The 15,614-nt window shown below is 43.3% G+C and overlaps 1 protein-coding gene and 1 long non-coding RNA gene across 12 annotated transcripts in view; one reads left to right on the top strand and one right to left on the bottom strand.

The window, feature by feature from the left end:
- The window catches only part of FYB1 (FYN binding protein 1), a 179,096-nt gene that overhangs the window by 48,681 nt on the left and 114,801 nt on the right, over positions 1-15,614 (top strand). For 2 of the 10 annotated variants that reach the window (XM_086361516.1, XM_086361520.1), the window contains exon 2: positions 10,693-10,830. The exons of 7 other annotated variants lie outside the window; for them this stretch is intronic. Coding sequence is in view for 1 of the 3 variants with exons in the window: in XM_086361520.1 (XP_086217646.1) it covers positions 10,794-10,830 (37 nt within the window). In the remaining 2 variants the exon portion in view is untranslated. Of the gene's footprint in view, positions 1-10,574; positions 10,831-15,614 lie in introns of those variants that run through there. One more of the 10 variants, XM_086361519.1, reaches the window with a different exon arrangement.
- LOC147350256 (uncharacterized) overlaps positions 1-15,614 on the bottom strand; it is a 118,343-nt gene that overhangs the window by 261 nt on the left and 102,468 nt on the right. The window contains exons 2-3 of one of the 2 annotated variants that reach the window (XR_015148685.1): positions 4,488-4,599; positions 376-1,296 (exon numbers count right to left, since the gene is read on the bottom strand). This is a non-coding gene — a long non-coding RNA (uncharacterized LOC147350256). Of the gene's footprint in view, positions 1-375; positions 1,297-4,487; positions 4,600-15,614 lie in introns of those variants that run through there. The other variant, XR_015148683.1, reaches the window with a different exon arrangement.

Raw genomic sequence — 15,614 nt, 5'->3', positions numbered from 1 at the left:
TCCTGCTAGTGTTTTAAGTTCTGCCATTAGTAAAAGAGTATCAGTCCTCATCTTCTAAAAGACTCAGCTCCCCATGCCTGAGATCCTAAACCCCAGATTATTTCCATCAGCCCCAGCTGCATACGAGCCCATGAAGCAGGATATTCAGTCCAAACTGAGCCCAGTCTTGTGTGGCAGCCATACCCTTCCTCACAGAGAGATGAGACCCTCTGCATGATGTCACCACAAGATAAAACCTCTTTACTATCCTGCTTTATTTTCATGCATTACTAAGGATTAGAATGGGCCAAAAGAACCCACCTAATTTCATAGTGCGAAAAGGCTGTGTTTAGCTAAAATCCCCAAAGACTCATCAATTGTAGTACTAGAACTGTGTTTTAAAATTTTATTAGCTTCCAAAATCAAAAAAAGAGGGAACATTACATCATAAGGGAGGGATCTTGCTTTATTAGCTTCCAGAGTCAGAAAAAAGAAAAGGGAAATTGTATCATACATAAGAAAGATCTCACACATTTTCTGCCTTGTATTTTCCTTTCATAACCTCTTTATTTAACTACTGGGAAATTAAGGGGAAACTCACCATATCAAAAAACATTGACTCTAGTGACTTAAAATTAAAATCTGTGGTTTTTCATCTTCAGGAAAATGAGAGCTTATACTTCTACTTCTGCTTTCTTCAGTTCTGTAGGCGACAACAATTCCAAAGTTTTCATGTCCAGGACATGAAACACTTTCGAGAGGTAGAAGTAATATTTTGCTTTGTTTATTTTTGAGAAATGTTTAAAATAGGGGGAGGGGGGAAGCACAAAGAAGTATACAACAAACACCAATGGATCCATAACCAAGACTTTTGTTACATTTGCTTGAAGTCTTTTTTAATATGTAAAGAGTAAACTGTATACAGAAAGTTGAAATCAGTCATCATTCCTCCTCAGGCCAATTTCCCACTATGGCTTCCCAAAGACAGTCTCCATCATGATTTCACTGTGATTCTCTACCCACCAAGGTCAGTGCTGGCTTGTCCTGACTTGTGTGGCCAGGATCCCAAATCCCAGAAGATGGAGATGGTAATTCCTCCAGTTAAGAGTCACCCACTGCTGCTCACTGGATCTTTCGCCTCATATCCTGATCTGGTCACTCTAGGCTCTGTGTGTGTCAAGGACAGACACAGCCTACATGGCAAGTCCAAGCCTTCTGTTCTCTACTTCCCATTTGGCCTCCTCAAGGTGAAAGGTGAAAGCTTTCCCCAACAAAAGACACTGTAGGTCAGTCTTGTTGGATTTAAGAGACATAAACCTGCAAGAGAATCCAGGAGAATTTCGAGTTCTTGACCTCCATCTCATGAATTGCAAATAAAATGCCTCCTCTGGCTAGGGAGGTGATTTTAATGATTAAGTATGCATGCCTGCATGGTAAGTCACTTCAGTCATGACTGATTCTTTGTGACCCTATGGTCGGTAGCCTGCCAGGCTCCACAGTCCATGGGATTCTCCAGGCAAGAGTAGTGGAGTGGGTTGCCATGCCCTCCTCCAGGGGAATTTTCCTAACCCGGGGATTGAACCTGTGTCTCTTGTGTCTCCTGCATTGGCAGGTGGGTTTTCTTTACCACTAGCGCTACCTTGGAAGCCCCGTCTAAGTGTAAGCTGTGTGTGCGTGTTCAGTTAGCTTCAGCTGTGGCCGACTCTTTGCAACTTTATGGACTATAGCTTGCCAGGCTCCTCAGTTCATGAGATTCTCCAGGCAAGAGTTCTGGAGTGGGTTGCCATGCCCTCCTCCAGGGGATCTTCCCAACCCAAGGATAAAGCCTGTATCTCCTGCATTACAGGCAGATTCTTTACCACTGAACTACCAGGGAAGCCTCCTGAGTATAGTTACAGCAAATCACAGAAGCTCAGTGAAACTTCAGTTAATTTTTGAATCAGGTTTTCAGACTCTTCAAGGAAAGCCATAAATCTGAATAATTATGTGAAATCACTCTAGTTTTTACATGTTCCTCTTCAGCTAGACTCGCCCAGTTGTTAACTTTTTGTCACGTTTTATGTATATGTATGCTACCTCCCGTGTAGCTCAGTTGATAAAGCATCTGCCAGCAGTGTGGGAGACTTCGGTTCAATTCTTGGGTCAGGAAGTTCCCCTGGAGAAGGAAATGGCAACCCACTCCAGCATGGGATCGCAAGACTCGGACATGACTTAGCACTATCTTTCTTTCTTTCTATGTATATGTATAAATGATTTCCTGAACCAACGAAAGTAAGTTATGCAAATCATGACAATTCATCTCTAGAAATTTAACCATGTATCTCCTAAGAATAAGCACCTTCTCCATTTTTAACTATAATCACACCTAAGAAAAGTAGCAATTTCTTTATCATTTAACTGCCCATATGAAAATTTCTCCAATTACCCCTGCATTATTTTACACATTTTTTTGTTCAAATCAGAATCCAGTCAAGATTTACATATTGTATTTCATTGTTATGTCTCTTTGGTATTTTTAATCTAGAAGAGTTCTCCTACCCTCTTTTTTTTAAAATTTTTATTGGAGCATAGTTGCTTTACAATGTTTTGTTATTTTCTGAACACTCTTGTACGTAAATTGCAGCAAGATCTTTTTTGACTCACCTTCTAGAGTAATGAAAATAAAAACAAAAATAAACAAATGGAACCTAATTAAACCTAAAAGCTTTTACACAGCAAAGGAAACTGTAAACAAGATAAGACAACCCTCTGAACAGGAGAAAATGTATGCAAATGATAAGGGATTCATTTCCAAAATAAACAAACAGCTCATGCAGCTTAATATCAGGAGCTTCCCCGGTGGCTCAGTAGTAAAGACTCTGCCTGTAATGTGGGATACCAGGGTTCAATCCCTGGGTCAGGAAGGTCCCCTGGAGGAGGCCAAACCCATTCCAGTACTCTTGCCTAGAAAATCCCATGGATTGAGGAGCCTAGCAGGCTACAGTCTATAGGGTCATAGGACACGACTGAAGCGACTTAGCATGCACACATGCACAGCTCAATATCAAAAATACAAACAACCCAATCCAAAAAATGGGTGGAAGACCTAAATAGGTACTTCTCCAAATAAGACATAAAGATGGCTAAGAGGCACATGGAAAGATCCTCTTGTGTCTTTTTAAACTATTTTTAATTATTAGTAACAAATATGATTTATATAAATTTGTGTATGTGTGTGTACACACCCACACACTCACTCATAGGCAACAAAAGCAGGTCCACAGGTCAGCTTCATACTGTGTGTGGGGGGGGTGGGGGAAGGGGGTGCATCTCTGTACCCAGGTGTAGTCTGTCAAAGATCCCACTTCCAAAAGCAGATTCAATATGGTCTGTCTTGGCCCATATTATGGGCCTCCCTCGTGGCTCAGTGGTTAAGAATCTGCATGCAATGCAGAAGACCCAGATTTGATCCCTGGGTTGGGAAGAACCCTTGGAGAAGGGAATGGCAACCCACTCCAGCATTCTTGCCTGGAAAATCCCATGGATAGAGGAGCCTGGCGGGCTACAGTCTATGGGCTGCCAAGAGTCAGACACGTCTGAGCAACTAACACTGGTCCATGTTAGTGCATTCGATTATCAGGTACGGAAAGACAAAAAAAAAGGAAATAGAATTCCTTTTCTCACTGCTATTACTGGAAGGTCTTAGCACTGCCTCTGTGCTAAACTCTGAGGAGGAGGTGGATGAGAAACACTTGGAAGAAGAATCTAGTTACAAATGCCCGTGGCTGGGCTCTACCCCAAACCTACTCAATCTGGAATTTCACTTATTTTAAAAACACCTCCAGCTATTAGTCTGAATATTAAAGTGTGAGGACGACTATTCTATAAACAGATAAATTAAGAATTGGACCCTAGCCCTGGCAAATTCTAGTGAAACTAAACCATAAAATGTTATCACTGACGCAATAAATCCTCTTGAAGCCCAGAGGGAAGATCAGAGAAGGCTTCATTGGGGGACATGGATTCTGAGTGGAGTTCAATGACGATATGGGTTAATCAATGAAGAAGGAGGGGGAAACCTCTGGAAATGAGAGAAGCAGATGCTCTGCCATGTGACGTCCTACAGATTTGGCAAAGAGGATGAAGGAGAGTCTCATCTCATCCATGGTGAAGGGTTTCCATTTTTTTTTCCTGAAGGATTGGAGAGCCACTGAAGGGCTTTAAGCAACCATGATCCAGTGGATCAAGGAAGAGCATGTTCGACAGGCCTGAGAAGAGAGGATTGGAGGCAGAGAAATTCCATAAGAGGCTACTGAAGCTACAGAGGCAGGAAGTGAGGGAGGCAGTGCACTGGGGCAGGAGCCGAAGGGCTCAGGATAGCGAAGCACCAGGATGCTCGGGGAGATGTGGACCTGGGAGTCAGAGAAAGGAGGCTAAAGCTGTTTCTGGGCTCTTGATTCAGTCTCCTGTGAATCGGTGACTGTGGTGCCTGTTGGACATTTAGGTAATAACGTTCCTTAGGTGGTTACCTGGTCAGGAGAGCCGTGGTGAGAGCCTCAGACCCAGGAGAGGCGATGCAGTGAGCTCAGAATGGGGTGAGGAGATGGCTGTGGATCAGACAGAGGGCGTGGCTGGATTTGCCTGTTAAAGAAAGCAAGTGGTTAACCCATTTGAATGGGTGGAACCAGCCACAGGGGATGCGGGTTTTGTTGCTGCTCTGGGTCCTTGGCCAACATCCTCTCTCCAGTGGTCGCTCTCCTCTTCTCCGGTGGTCTCCTAAGTGGAGGACCCTCCAAAGGAGGGTTCAAGACAGTTTGTTGAAAATGAAGAGAAATTGTTATACATACTATACTTTTTTTTTAAATCTCACCTTTTTTACTTTTGTTTACTTTTCGTAATGGATAAAGTGAATCCCAAAGTAATGTAGATGGATGGATGGATGGATAGATAGATAGATATCACTAATAAATACCCAGATATTAGGAGCACATGCTGAAATATATATATTTTTGCTACCTACAACAGTGAAAAATCTTGAATGACCACTTTTCTGCATGACACAGCTCAGGAAAGGACTCAAGAAGGAGATGAGGGAACAAGGGTGAAGGTCTTGCCGGCCCACTGCTCAGAGATCACTGGCCTCTTTCCAGTGGTTCTGCTCACTGATAGAACCCCAAGTGACAGAAAAACTTGGAAGGTGTTCACGTCCCCTGCCTTTTCCTGTTTTGAACATATGTTTAGAATCTTAGACACTCAATGTTGGAAGAATCTTTGAGGTTGATTAACTCGTTTTCTGCTTTCCTGAGAAGCAAAAAGAAAAAGGCAGGTTTGAGAAGAAATTTGGGGTCTGAGGGAGAAAAAGGAGAAGAAAGTGGAGAAAAGCCCCCCTTTCTTCACACATTAACCTAGAACTGGTCCTGACTCTTGCAGGTTATATTGTTTTTCTGGTTCTCTGACTTGTGTGCAGGCATTTTGGGGGGCGGGGAGGAAGGGTGGGGTTGGGAGTTAGCTGTTAAAGTCAAGAAAAATAAGCAGAACCTGTTTCTTGACTTGCCTGCTACGTGATCCGCTCTCATCCTAACTGCCAGTGTGTCTGGGAGTAGAGTGGTTTCTGACGGCAGGCGATGAACTCACTCCAGGAATACCCACCTTTGACCACCTGTGATCGTACGTCATTGGCTCAGGGACAGAACTCCTGGTGCCCAGGCGTATGTTGTCAGCAGGGCAGCCCCGAGCTTTGGATTCATTTGTGCTTCATCTTGTGCTCCTCAGTGTGGAGCAGAGCGAGGCTCGGACTCTCCTGCCAAAGGCACTCATGTGCTAACCAAGCAGAAGGTAGAAGCCTGGGCCATCTGTCTTCACACTACACCCAGACCCTCCTGGGAAAGGAAGCCTTGGGATTGTGCGAAAGCCCAGCTTCAGGCCAAATCGTTTTCACTCCCAAACACGTTCTGACTTGTGTTCTGAGTAAATCTCAAGAGGCTTTAAAAGACACAGCAGAGTCAACACAGACACCAGAACCAGAATACCTCTCCTTGAGACACAGCAGGACTGGCCCTTGGCTTTGTGTCACTCGCTCTTCTCAGAACTAGACTGTGGAGTTCATCATTTTTTATTTATTTTTATTTATTTTTAATTGGAGGATAATTGCTTTATAATGTTGCATTGGTTTCTATTGAGAAAAGTGAAAGTGTTAGTCATTCAGTCATGTCCGATTCTTTGCAATACCATGGACTGTACCTCTGTCCATGGGATTCTCTGGGCAAGAATACTGGAGTGGGTTGCCACTTCATTCTCCAGAGAATCTTCCTGACCCAGGGATCGAACCCAGGTTGAATCTGCAGGCAGATTCTTTACTGTCTGAGCCATTTTTATTAATTCTGCACAAAAACATGAATCAGCCATAACTATATATATTTATATATGCCCTCTCTCTGTAGCCTCCCACCCTCCTCCCATCCCACCCCTCTAGGTCATCACAGAGCATCAGGCTGGGCTCCCTATGTTAAATAGCAGATTCCCACTGGCTACCTATTTCACACATGATAATGTATATATGTCAATGCTACTCTCTCAATTAGTCCTAACCTCTCTTTCCCCTGCTGTGTCCATAAGTCCATTCTCTATGTCTGCGTCTCTATTCCTTCCCTGCAAATAAGTTCATCAGTATTGTTTTTCTAGATGCCATAAATATGCATTAATATACAATACATCATTTTTTTTTAAACTGAGGGACAATAAGAATCATAACTGCTAAAGTGTAACAACAATAATACACACAGTATTTAAAGTATTTAAGGGACTTCCCTGGTGGCTCAGTGGTAAGGAATCTGCCTGCCAATACAGGAAACATGGGCTCCATCCCTGGGTTGGGGAGGTCCCCTGGAGAAGGAAATGATAACCCACTCCAATCTTCTTGCCTGGGAAATCCCATGGACAGAGGAGCCTGGCAGGCTACAGTTCATGGGGTCTCAAAAGAGTCGGACATGACTTAGCAACCAAACAACAATAAAAACATTTTAATTTAGAATCAGAAAAGCACGCTTGCTCACAGGCTATACATATAAACAGGCCAGTGCTATAGGCGGTGATTACCAAATGGAGATAGGGTAAGATTGCTCAGCCTGGGGTAGAGGTGAGGATGGGATGAGATAGGGATAGTAGAAGAATGTGCCTGGATTACAAAGACAGAAATTCTGATATCCTAACTAGGTATTGCTGCTGCTGCTGCTTCTAAGTCACTTCAGTTGTGTGCGACTCTGTGCAACCCCATAGACGGCAGCCCACCGGCTCCTCTGTCCCTGGGATTCTCCAGGCAAGAATACTGCAGTGGGTTGCCATTTCCTTCTCCGAACTAGGTACTGCTACTAGAAATAATGAGTTGAGAAAGCTGAATTCCTCCATTCTTATCACATTACCTCCCAACTCACTAATTTTCCTCCTGTAGTATTTTATTTCCTGGTGTTGCACAACAAAATTGCCCAGGATGGGGAAGAAAAAGCCTGGTATTCAAGTGCACAAAGAATGAGCTATTCATTGAATCCTTCATCATTTGCTTAGAATTGTTCTTGCTGGGGGAGGAGCAGAGGGCTGAACATGTATTATAACATCCAGAAGCACTGAGGTGTTAGCTATGATTCTGTAGCAAATGCAATGTAAGAGCAAACATGTGATTTAAGAAATTTTTAAATGATTGTAATTTATGGAAAGCTTTAGGGAGGAGGTACAAAAATAAGGAAAAATAGATATTCAAATACAAACCCCATGTTACATTACTGATTTCTTTTTTTTTTTTTAGTTTAGTTTTATTTATTTATTTTTAATAGAAGGATAATTGCTTTACAGTATTGTGCTGGTTTCTGCCAAACATCAACATGTCATTATTGGTTTCTTAAAAAAAAGAAAATTGTACAACGAATTCTTTCAAACTCTACCTTCTGTTAATGCCATCTCAAGACGGACTATATGTGAAGAAAAATAGGCACCTCTTATCTTGTATTATTTCCTCTAAACGAAGAGGAAAAATACTACTGCTATATGATGTCTTGAAAGCCTTATATTAATTTTCTGGCTCAGAAAATTAGCTATATATACCAAGAGCATATGGTAAAAGAGGTTTACACCAGAAACAGTGGTTTTGCTTTTGCACTTACTGATTACAAGCTACGTAAGATAGAGGGGGAAAAGGAGACACAAACAACATTTTTATCATCATTAGTATGTTATTGTTAGCAAATAATAATATATTCTTGCACATATTTTCCTTTATACGGACTTTATAAAAATATGGGGGAAATTGAGTGTTTATTATTACATAATGATAAGCTCATCTCAAGTAAGATAGATTTGAGTAAGTATCTATACTTCCCTGATTTCAGGAACAAATCATCATGTTACTAAACTGACTTCATGGCTTTTTATTATGAAATCTTCAAACCTATTCACACACTATCAGCAAGCACAGTTACCCTCCAAATCCAATCAAACATTCAATTTTTAAAATATAATCTTTCTAAATGTGTATATTTCTTCTCATTTGGAAAGCTAAATTTATGTCTACCCCTCAGAGGCAGACACTGCTACACATCTTTTCCTGAGATAAATGCATTAAAAAAGCATCCGCCCCAAAAAGCCATCCTCGGACTCTAATAAATTAATTCATTTCACAATGTTTATAAAGTGCCTTCTGTGTGACAGACACGTATATACCAGAAACTTGGATTTAAAGACAAAGAAGCCACAGTCCACCCTCAAAGAGCTCAAGGTCTAGAGGGAGAAACAGATTCCAACTAAAAGCACTGAAGACAAAGGAAAGCCGGCCGCCTTCTCCGGTCTTTAGGGACTGAGGTTAGACGTGATCAATCTACACGGGGCTTTGGAGCACTAGCAGGAGTGAACCAGAAAGAAAAGAGAGGGAGTATCTTCCAAGAAGACAGGGCACGTTCTGGGTCATGGCAGATTTTGTTTCGTTTTGCGTATCAGGAAGAAGTTGTTGGGGAGAGGAAACATAAGACTGACTTTTAAAAGTTAACATTTTGGAAGACTTCCCAGGTGGTCCAGCAATTGAGACTCTGCACTTCCAAGGCAGGGGACTTAGGTTTGATCCCTGGTCAGGGAACTAAGATCCCACATGCCATGAAGGGCAGCCCAAAATACATAAACTAATTCAAAAGTTAACATTTTTCTCCTCTCTCTTTCTCTCCTTCATAACCATCCCGTAAAATCCAAGGATGGTCAAGGTGCTCCCTAGTGCCAGGATCCAGCCTCCTTCACCTCTGGCTCTGCCATTGCTAGGGCATTAATAAGCCCTAGTTATCAATGAACCTGAACTGCTTCGGCCTGCACAGCCTTCTAGGAGAGAAAAGCATCACAGGCCCAGCTTAAGAGCACTAGGCAGGAGCTCTACAGATCTCCTCCACCTTGATCCCACTTGGCCTGAACTCAGTCACATGGCCACAGCTAGTGTCAAGAGGGGCTGGAAAATATCCTATTTTGTGTAGTTCTATGCCCGGCTGAAAAGCAAGAATTCTCTTCCTATAGAACAGGTGTTGGCAAACTTTTTTCTGCAAAGGGCCAAATAGTAAATATTTCAGACCACACACAGTCTTTGTCAGGGCTTCCCTGATGACTCAGTGGTAAAGAATCTGCCTGCAGTGCAGGAGACTGGTGTTCCATCCCTGGGTGGGGGAGATTCCCTGGAGAAGGAAATGGCAACCCACTCCAGTATTCTTGCCTGGAGAATTCCATGGACAGAGGAGCCTGGCGGACTACAGTTCATAGGGTCGCAAAGAGTCGGACACAACTGAGCAACTATCACTCACTCACTCACAGTCTTTGTCATGTATTATTGTTCTTCTTCTTTTTTGTTTTTCTTACAACTCTTTAAAAATGTGAAACCCATTCTTAGTTTGAGGTTCTGTAAAACAGGTCATAAGTCAGATTGGGCACACAAAGTGTGTCAAGCCTATGGAAGAAAAGAAAATTATTTAAGAAGAAAAGTGCCCATTCCCAGCATGAACTCTACAAGATTATAAACCACTTGGAGGAAGAGATTTGCCTCATTCACCTTTCGAGGCTAGCACAGTGCTTGGTCCACAGAGTAGATGCTTAATGTGGATGAGTGATGAATGAATGAATGAATAGATGGAAGATAGGGGAGATTAATAGCTACCATTTCTTATAATCCCATTTTGTGCCAATGATAGTCTCTTAACATAGATTGTCATTTGAAGACCCCATTTTCTCCAGAGCTTGAAAAAACCTCTAGCCAAGAGCAGATGAGTAAATCTGCTGGGTTTTCCACCTGCACCCCCTTAGCTTCCTAAGAAGCAGCCCACTTCACCTCCCAACCACAGATGCAATTGGGTCCCAAATATTAGGGAGAGGACCTCCCTAATCACAGCTCCCTGTCCTTGACCTCCACTGCAGGCGGACAATCCCAGGAGTGCAAGGAGGTTATGGAACCAAAGGCCTTCCAGGTTCCTCCCTTTGACAGCCATAGCGGCAGCAGGAAAGCCTTGACTTGGTTCACCCTTTTAAATATCACATGCTTGGTGGGAATGTCAGCAGAAGCCTTCAGGCTGAGTAGACACTTTTTAGTTCCCCTCTTCCTCCTCCTTCTTACACAATATCCTGAGGGCATAAGAGGACTTTTCTTGTCTAAATCAGCCTGGTGGGGTGGAGAGGGGTGAAGCGTGGATCACTCAACCGTTCCCCTGGACGTCTCCTTGCCAGGGCTCAGAAAGTGCCACAGGGCTTGGACTCTCCATCCTGAGCAGACACAACAGCCCAAAGTGAGGAGTGGTCCAGTCCCTGGCCCCTGGAAGACCTCCTCAATGAGACCACCCTCCCACTTCATTCTGCAGGAGTCAGGTAACAGCTCTGCCCAGGTTTCCTCTTTCAAATCAACATGGGATTTTTTTTTTTTTTTTTTTTCCCCAGCAGGAAAACGTACCGCCTCCAAATTCTGGCAGCACAGATTGTGCTGGGTGGAATCATTGACAGAAAGGCATGTTTTGTTGGCAAACAGCAGGAGAGGTGGACATCAGACACCACAGCTCAGTTTCATTGTAGCCAGAGGGTGATAAGCAGATAAAAATGTGTCTGTCATTTGCTCTAGATGAGGCTTCTCATACATGGCTCTTCCAACGTCTGCTGTTGCTAGCGTTAAATGAAGTCTTGCAACAAAACCGGAACCACAGTCCTAATTGAGCACAGATGATTGATTTCAGTCTTGGCTCCTGACAAGCCTGGTCTTACACTTTTGATGAAGAGGAGCAAATTTCATTTTTTTCTCCAAAGCTTAAGAGCTGACCGGAAGTGGGGGTTCATGTGAAATTCCTACACAGACTAGGGAAAGGGGGCCATGCTACCATCAACCCTGCCTTCTAAAAGGAATTCTGACAAAGTGGGACCAGTGACAAGGGCTACAAGTCATCTGAGGAAATCCAAAATTTAGTTGGTGCCTTTGTCCCTCTTGTATGAATTGGGGTCTCTCATGAAAATATCACAGTGTTTTTTCCCCCACGACACCCCCTTTAACTAAACTTACAATGAGGTAATTAAAATGGACCTCTTACTCTGCCTCCCACCAATGACTCTGGGCCAGTCACCTAACCTCTCTGTGCCTCAGTTTCCTCCGCTGAAACAATGAGAATAAAAATAGTACTTACCTCCTAGGTTTGTTGTGAGTATAAAATTATACACACTTATTGGGTATTAATATTAATAGTAATAAGTATTATTAAAGATCACTAATATGTGCTGCTTTTAATATTTTGACATTAGAGATTACTCTGTGTAGAAAAATAGATGGGTTTATGAACATAAGACAAAATCATGCCTTTGCTTTTATGTACAGGCTGAGAGACTGTTGGGAAGGATTTTAGGTTGATAGAAACATGTATATACAAGACAGGACACAAACTTTAGATATTCTGATGCTCCTAGAAATTAATGATAAATGAGGGGCAGGAGGACTAGATGGTTCCTTTCAATAAAACTATATCTTTTAAAATGTTCCATTAAAGATGATCATGAATATCAATGGAATTTTAGCGTAAATTCATGGGACATTCTGGAGAAGTTAGGCTTCTGTTTCAAACAGAAATGTCTGGCAAGGACTCCATTTATCTTGGAAAATTATTTTAAAAGTTCAAATCCATGCTTTCTGCTTGTTATTTCCATCCATTTAACTACCAGCTCACTTCAAAGGCTTCCCAGCTCCTGTAGGAATCCAGAGGCCCCTGCTCTGGACTCAGCGTTTAGTAAAGCCTGTTTGGGGGGAATTTCTAAAAGCTCCGGCAGCCTCATTGAGTAGTCACACTGCCACCTAGTGGCGCAAAGGCTAAATAAGTGCAAGAGATTGCCTTGAAGCTTGCTCTCGCCTTGTTGCTGCTGCTGCTGCTGCTTAGTCGCGTCTGACTCTGTGCGACCCCATGGCCTGTAGCCCGCCAGGCTCCTCTGTCTACGGGGATTCTCTAGGCAAGAATACTGGAGTGGGTTGCCATGCCCTCCTCCAGGGGCAGGACCCAGGGATCGAACCCAGGTCTCCTTCATGGCAAGCAGATTCTTTACCGCTGAGCCACCAGGGAAGCCCTCTAGCCTTCAGTTCAGTTCAGTTCAGTCGCTCAGTCGTGTCCGACTCTTTGCGACCCCATGACTCACAGCACGCCAGGCCTCCCTGTCCATCACCAACTCCTGGAGTTCACTCAGACTCACGTCCATCGAGTCAGTGATGCCATCCAGTCATTTCATCCTCTGTCGTCCCCTTCTCCTCCTGCCCCCAATCCCTCCCAGCATCAGGGTCTTTTCCAATGAGTCAACTCTTCGCATGAGGTGGCCAAAGTACTGGAGTTTCAGCTTTAGCATCATTCCTTCCAAAGAAATCCCAGGGCTGATCTCCTTCAGAACGGACTGGTTGGATCTCCTTGCAGTCCAAATCATGTTTTCTTTCTACTATTGGAATCCCATGTTAAGGAGAGAAGTGGGGTGGGGTGAGGGAGAAAAAGAGAAGGAGAGAAAATCAGGGCAAGTAGACAAGATCTTTCATTGGTCTGAGGCGTTAGTAGCAGCTGCTTCTGGGTGAAAATTTCTAACACCAAGAATGTGGAAGAGAACTGTGGTTCACTGGCAAAGTTAAAATTGTGGTCCCAGGGGTTTTGGTTAAAACCATGGTTCCAGAATCAAGAAATGAGTTTGAATGGGGCCTCTGCCATTCACTGGCTATGGACCTTGAGTGAATTACTGAACTGCCCCATGCCTTGGTTTCTTTGTCTATAAAATGGGGATAACAATAACTTCTTTGTGGTTTATTATGAGCTCCTAGCAAAGAAGACAATCCATAGCATTATCTATTGTCATGACTGTTTTTAAGAGGAAGATGCTGTAGAAACTGCTATCTCACAGGTCAGGCGGTGCAGGACCGTGGGCCGAATGGTTGAGCAAACGGGACAACCAGATTCTGGTTCTGCCAAAAAGTAGCTGTGTGACCTTGGGTGGATCACATATCCTGTTTCCTTTCCTGCAAAATGAAGAGCTTGCATTCATTGATCATTAAGGTTATTTTTTCTTTCTCAAACACTGTAAATCTAAGGCAGGTCTTCCCAATAAAACTGGCCCTTTAAGGCTCATTTTGATCTTTCTTTTTGCCAAAGCCCAGAGTCAAGGGTGTCCCAGGCGTTTATTTCTACAGCTGCTGGCGGATGAGAAATAGCCAGCAACTATAGATACAACTACTGATACAGTTTTTGCTGTATCAGTCACAAGGAATAGACCAAGTATATATTTGGTCAGGATGACAACCCAATGGAAAGTCCTAGAAACTGAAGAATATTCCTCCGTCAGAAGCTGGTCTAGGATTTCTCATACGTTTGAAGAGTTCAGAACGTGTTTTGTTTTGTTTTTTATCTCTGCTAACTAGCCTCCTTAACATGACAGGAAACCAACAAAACCTTTGAGCTGTACAAATTCAATATATACTTTATTAGTAGTGTTGCTAAGTCTGTGCCACCCATGTTGGTTAAACTAGTACCTGATCTTGCTTCCAAGAGCCTGCAAATGCCGCCAAAACTCACCTACTGCATATAAGTATTAATAATTCCCCATTCTGTTGTTCCAAGCCAGGGACCATTCCACTAGAGACACCTTGCTCTGGGATGATAACGATGGTGGCCCAGAAAAGATAATTATGAAACAATGCTTCCTGCCCTTCATCCTAAACAGCACCCATGCAGGTGCTCAGACATTTAGAGAAATCAGAACAAAGGCATCCTGGATCTTTGTGAGGGTGGGTGTATTAATTCTTTGTGGATCCTATCACAAATCACAAACTAGGTGACTAACGACAACAGAAATTTATTCTCTTAGAGTTTTGGAGGCTGAAGTTTTAAAATCAGGGTGTCCACAAGGCCACATTGTCCCCAAAGGCTCTAGAGGAAAATCCAGTTTTTGGCTTTTCCAACTTCTGGAAACTTCTGGGGCTTCCCTAGTGGCTCAGATGGTAAAAATATGCCCACAATACAGAAGACCAGAGTTCGATTCCTGGGTCAGGAAGATCCCCTGGAGAAGTGAATGGTTACCCACTCCAGTACTCTTGCCTAGAGAATTCCATGTACAGAGGAGCCTGGCAGGCTACAGTTTATGGAGTCACAAAGACTCAGACACGACTGAGCAACACACACACACACACACACACACACACACACATTCAACTTCTGGCAGCCTCCAGCATTCTTTGGCCTGTGGCTGCATCACTCCAAGCCTGCCTCCTCCCTCATATGGCATTCTCATCCTCTCTGGTCTTTTCCTTCTCTGTATCTTATCTTACAGGGACACTAGTCCTTGAATTTAGTGCCACCTGGTAAATCAGGATGATCTCCTCATCTGATCCTAATTATACAAAACCCTCTGTTTCAAATAAGGTCACATGCACAGGTTCTGCAACATGGACATATATTTTGAGGTTGCTACCATTGAAACGACTCAGTTGAGTAAAGAAGACAGGGCAGACACTTAGAAAGACAAGCAGTCAGCCTCTGCACCCCAGTTCCATTCACCCATGCTGAATCAGTTAAAAAAAGGGAAAGTCACTCAGTCATGTCTGATGCTTTGCGAGCCCATGGACTCTAGCCCACCAGGCTCTTCTGTCCCAGAATTCTCTAGCAAGAACACTGGAGTGGGTTGCCATTCCCTTCTTCAGGGAATCTTCCTGATCCAGGGATCAAATCTGGGTTTCCTGCATTGTAGGCAGTTACTTTACCATCTGGGCTACCAGGGAAGCCAGTGCTGAACCACGGTAGCCCCCAAAGACATTCCAATCCTTGCCACTGAATCTCGGCAACTCAATAAACATGTGAGGATAAGAGCAAGAGAGATCCAAGGTCCCAATGGTTTTGAATCATTTTTGTACCCAAATACACCAGGTGATGCCACACCTTCCCATTTGTACTGGCTGGGCTGGTCATTCATTCTCCATAAAGAAATCTTTGAAGAAACAAAACAAGATGCATTGGGACGTTCAGCATGTGCAGCTTGAAAAAATCCCCAGGGTGATTCCACCACACCCTGTGCCTCTTACCTTCCTCTTTCCTTGTCTTAACCTCAAAGTAGACCATTCAAAATATCTGTATTTACTTCATCAGTCAAAAAATAACTTT

The sequence above is a fragment of the Bos grunniens genome, chromosome 20 (genome assembly GCF_055505025.1).
Source record: "Bos grunniens cultivar Pamir isolate PY7600 chromosome 20, Bosgru_T2T1.0, whole genome shotgun sequence".
Lineage (NCBI taxonomy): Eukaryota > Metazoa > Chordata > Mammalia > Artiodactyla > Bovidae > Bos > Bos grunniens.
This window is presented reverse-complemented; position numbering and strand designations above follow the sequence as displayed.